The 5,156-nt window shown below is 41.0% G+C and overlaps 1 protein-coding gene across 1 annotated transcript in view; it reads right to left on the reverse strand.

The window, feature by feature from the left end:
* Positions 1–5,156, reverse strand: part of DRAM1 (DNA damage regulated autophagy modulator 1) — a 58,185-nt gene that overhangs the window by 13,859 nt on the left and 39,170 nt on the right. Inside the window, exon 6 of the mRNA XM_019651862.1 lies at positions 401–493. Coding sequence (XP_019507407.1) covers positions 401–493 — 93 coding nt within the window. The remainder of the gene's footprint in view (positions 1–400; positions 494–5,156) is intronic.

Genomic DNA, 5,156 nt, shown 5'->3' on the forward strand with positions numbered 1-5,156 from the left:
ATATATATATATATATATATATGATTTTACCTGTGGCCACATTTAATCAGGTCCCACCTTCTCTCTGTCTTGGGAACATTTTTCAACCACACACTTTTATTTTTTTAAAAGACATACTTCCTATTATTTGGAACCACTAAGTGAACCTTCCTCAAAAAGGAAATAACCAGATGTATGACTACAAGCATCAAATGGCAGAGGACATGTAAAGGTTTCACTGGTTGGGAGAATGATTAAAGCTGTTTGCCTTTGGAATAAACTAAGTTGTATGATACTATTTTTCCAAACACGTAAGGATAAAAAGAGAAACACAGTGCTCTTTTTAATGCAAGGAATTTTCTATGGTTTTAACAATCCTATGTGCCAGCAATTTATAAGATCTGAATTGATAAACACCTACCTGGAAATCATGGATGAATGTTAGGAAGTAGAAAATGAAACCAAAGGCCACTGTCCATTCACAGATCGCACTCACTACGTGATATACGTAATCCTAGTAGCAACAATAAAGAAACAGAATTTAGCCTAAACCGATTCACCTGAGCGGTACTGAAATAACAATGAGAAGGTCAGACCAGAGTGAAAAGCTGTGCAGTGAGCATCAGTCACCCTGTGAGGCGACACAGTAAAGCGAGGCCGTGTGGGTGAACAGGAGGGCCCCGCCCAACGAGAACAGGAATACGATCATTCCAAAAGTGCTCTCTGGCACTCACACACTCTGGCTTTAACGCTTACCTATCTATCAAATAGTTTCAAAAAGCAGAATAAGAACCACCAAATGGCTGAGACTGGGAAGCAAATACGGATTCAACAGAAGACAGAGTGCTCCATACAAGGCAGGGCTTGCTTTGCCAAAGCTGGGAATCCCCAAGCTGAAAGGCAGTCAACGTTCGTGTGGTTATCTGAAAGAATGAGTATATGCATCTAGAGGAAACTGGCTGACTGTCACCACTGGGTTTTGTGTGTCTCTACTGCCATAGAAAATGTCACTTCAGAAAACAGTTCTGCTTAACAGGGTAAGGAAAACATAGCTAAAAAGCAAATGCTAATGAGACATCTACATGTTCACTGACTACCTTCTTGGGGCAGGAATGAGAAAACAGAAGGCAAGAATGAGAATGGCTTTACTTGAGGGTTCCAAAGTCAGCTGTCTATGGAGGCCAGGAGATTAATAAAAAGAAATGAAACTGATGGTTGCAAAATGGGAGAGAAAATGGGAAGCCCATGCCTCATCAGCTCAATTCAATTTTCACCAGATGGGAAACTATGATCCATTTGCTTTCAAAGAGGTTAAAAGAAAAAGTGTGTGTGTGTGTGTGTGTGTGTGTGTGTGTGTGTGTGTGTTAGAGAGAGAGAGATCCTGATTTTTAAATGCTGGAAACTACTTTTTAAAAAGCATTTTAAAATACCATTTAAGTAAAAAAATAACGTCTTCATTCTGACGTTAGCCCACTTGCAAAATGAGGCCTGTTGACTATCAGGTGGACCCCGCTGATTTCAAATAATGACACTTTTTCCCCCCATTTCACTTTCTGTTTGGCTATAGGTTACAGGTGTGAATAATCAAATGTGCTGAATTGCAGGTTGGTTTTATGGTGACATTTGTTTTCTTTGATCCAATTTTCATCCGCAAAGATTTCCTCCAGGCACCTCAAACTCTCGCAGACACCTGTCCTTGCTGTCCTCGTGGACATTCCCATCCACTGTTCTCATTTGGGTCACACTGAGGAGGACCTGACCAGCCTCCATGAAGTGGTAGAGAACACAGGCTGCCTCCTTTTGGTGACAGCACCAGGGATGTGCCCCATCCCATATCATCCTTGGACAGTGAAGGTGGGTTAGGAACTTTTGGCAGGTATTTCTGTAGCATATTAATGAAAGTGCATTGAACCAGAAGTCCAGACTCCACTACACATGTGAATGCAGGCAAAGCTCTAATCTCCTTGCTATGTAAAATGCGACAATGACATAATTCTTGCCCACCTTACCAAGTAAGTCGATGCACAGGAATGTGCTATGAAAGCTCTAAAGCACCACATATTAGCTTGAGGCAGTGCCGAAATGATTATTCTATTTAGTGAATTAATGTAAAGGCTTTTCTTTGCGTTCATTAATATTGGGAACAGGACGCAAAGCAATACAAGAAAGGCATGGTAATTAATGGAGTAAATTTAAAAAAACAGGTACTTTTCACATTTTTAAGATGGAAAATGAAATGAAAAAAGATTTTTATAACTGCCTAGGGATATAATTTGGTGAATCCTTCCCAGCAGCTGGTTTGTGTCTGATTTGTGGGGAAAGGTCTCCTCCTAGTGGTAAAAAAGAAAAGTACATCTGAGACTGCTCTGCTGTAAGGTCTTACTTTCCGGAAGCGCTTTTTAAAAATTTCTTATTATAGTACCCTTGGTAACAACATGGATGGAACTAGAGNAAAAAAAAAGAAAACATGATGTTTAAACTATACCTGTATAAAATCCAATGGAACTTGAATTGTTTCCTGGATGAATACACTTCACTTTACTACTCAGGTGACATATGGTAACAGAGACACAAATTACCAAAATAAAGAAATACTTCATTATATTTTACTCTTTCAGTCATGAGGTCCAAGGCAATGCAAGTTCATGGAAGTCAGAAAGAATATCAACATGTGGATAAGACCAGCTTTAGAGGCTGCATGGAAGCAGCAGAATGTGATTGTCCGCAGTGAATTTTGGCCTTCTCAGTTTGCCAAGCCAGATGTACCATTTTGTCCAGCCCATGTAACAATTTCTGTGGTAAATGTCCAGGTTGAAGACAGCTGTCACTGAATGGTGAAGCCCAAACAACTGAAATGTTTACAGTACACAAAGCAGAATAGTCAGCGTTACTGGGTGATACAGACTATTGGTTTATCACTTAGTAGTAAACCGGAGTAAATCTCATTAGACAACACGACAAATATCTCTAGTCATTCCCTTATTTGTTCACTCCTTCATTCATGCATTCAGTATTTATTAAGCACCTGCTGTGTACCAGGAGGTACCCAGTTAAATGCTAGAGTTATAGAGAGAAAGATCAAGGCACATCCTCTGCCCTCAAGTGGCTCCCAATCTAATCTCACAGAGAGATGTGGAAATGAAGAATGTAATGCGTCATGAGAAGCGCTGATAACAAAAGTGTGTTCAAAGTGAAGACAACCAGGAATTCATTGTACTCCAGTTTCCACTGTAAAGGTATGTGATGTTCCACCTCCGCTTCGGAATAACAAACGCTTGACATGGCTTTCATCAGTCTTTCAGTTCCAATGTGACAATGGGGATCCACACCATTATGACAAGTTACAAGGAATGGTTCTCAGGTTCTCACTGCTGGGCGCTTAGGGGAGACAGTTTGTCGTCGCAGAGATCCTCAGATTTCATACAGTGTGTAAACATCCAGCCACACGCATTACAAGGAGGTGCGCATAAGGTGTACCCCACACCCACTCCTTCCCCTTCTCTCTGGGACCACTGACATGTTTACTGGCATAAGATGAATTCGAGATGTAAGTTTCAGCTTCCCAGTCAGACTATCTATCAACTTACGCCAGTAACCGTCAAGGGTGGGTTTACAAATTACACATTTGTAATGATTTTCACAGGTTGGTTTTGCAGACGTTTAGTGGGAAGCAAAAGTCTCCTTCCCATAACCCTCACTTCCAGCAACATTCCGGGAGACATGCTCTCCCTCCGTGCTCATTTAGCAAAGAGCAATCCGGAAGCAAGAGGTTTTCCTGTGAGTTGCTCTCCTCCATTTTACCCACTTGTTATACGGTTTTTGATCTTGAACCAGCGTTGCTGAATCCATCCCACCTGAAATTATGCCCACTACAGACTGCCAATTACAGCAAAGGTAAAAACTCCAGCTCTTGTGAGCAAGGGTGCTGAGCAGTGTGGCATTTCAAAACTGAGGTCTTCTGTGTTCACTAGAGTTAATGTGCATAGTGGTATTAAGGCTTTTCAGTGGAAGCATTTTGTTTAGTTCATCTAAAAATCAGGGTATCTTATTTAGTGTTCATTTATTAACTGAATCTTTATGATCACCATACATTGAATTTTACAAATATTCTCAGGATAGAAAAGTATACAGCTCGTTATCTAAAAATGGAATTTAAAAAAAGGAATATCCCCCAATTTTTAACTTTTTGTCAACAAATTTCTTTTAGTGTATTTCCAGAAATTTCTCACACACTCACACACACACACACACACACACACACACAAAACCTGTACAAAAATAAGAGTTCTCCGATTTTTGTAACGCCTTTTCTGTAATGAATTTGCACATATAAAAAAAGTGTCTATTTAGAAAATTATAAAAACATTGCTACAATGTCATAAATGCTCTACATTCTCTGGGAAAACATACCTTTGGAAATAATACAACTAGTGGGAATTATTAAGTTCAAGTCCTGAAGTGCCACAGACGTATGCCACTCAGGGCAGCATGAAAACCCTGTCTTTCCCCCACTCCACTTCCGGAAATTGTCTATGACTTTCATTGAGGAAGATATAATGCTTCTTTCTTCAAAAGTCATCATTGATTTCTGTGGATATCTTGAGGGTGACACTCTTAAAAAAAAAAGAAAAGAAAAAAAGGTATAAAAGAGGGTAAACAATTTCAGTGCCAGCTATGAAACTAGCCTTTAAGAGAGGACCTCACAGTTTGTGCTGAGCTTGAGTTGGGTCCTAAAGAATTTTCTGGGCTTTCTATATGCTTTTTGATAATAATTAATTCACTTGTTTCAAAATATAAGATTTTAGGGCTGGCCGAGTGGCTCAGTTGGTTAAGAGCGCAAGCTCTGAGCAACAGGGTCGCCAGTTCAATTCCCACATGGGCCAGTGAGCTGCGCCTGAGCTGAGCTGCTGCTGAGCTGCCAATAGGTGGCAGAATGGCTCAGCTGGTCAGAGCACATGCTCCTAACAACAACTTTGCCGGCTCGACTCCCGCATGGGATGGTGGGCTATGCCCACCCGCAACTAAGATTAAACACGGCACCTTGAGCTGAGTGGCCGCAAGCTGCGGCCGGGCAGCCGGATGGCAACTGGACTTGGAGCTGAGCTAGCTGAGCCCTTCACAACTAAGATTGAAGGGCAACAACTTGGCTGTTCCCCTTCCCCAATTCCCCAATAAAA

The sequence above is a fragment of the Hipposideros armiger genome, unplaced genomic scaffold (genome assembly GCF_001890085.2).
Source record: "Hipposideros armiger isolate ML-2016 unplaced genomic scaffold, ASM189008v1 scaffold_168, whole genome shotgun sequence".
In the NCBI taxonomy this organism is placed as follows: domain Eukaryota; kingdom Metazoa; phylum Chordata; class Mammalia; order Chiroptera; family Hipposideridae; genus Hipposideros; species Hipposideros armiger.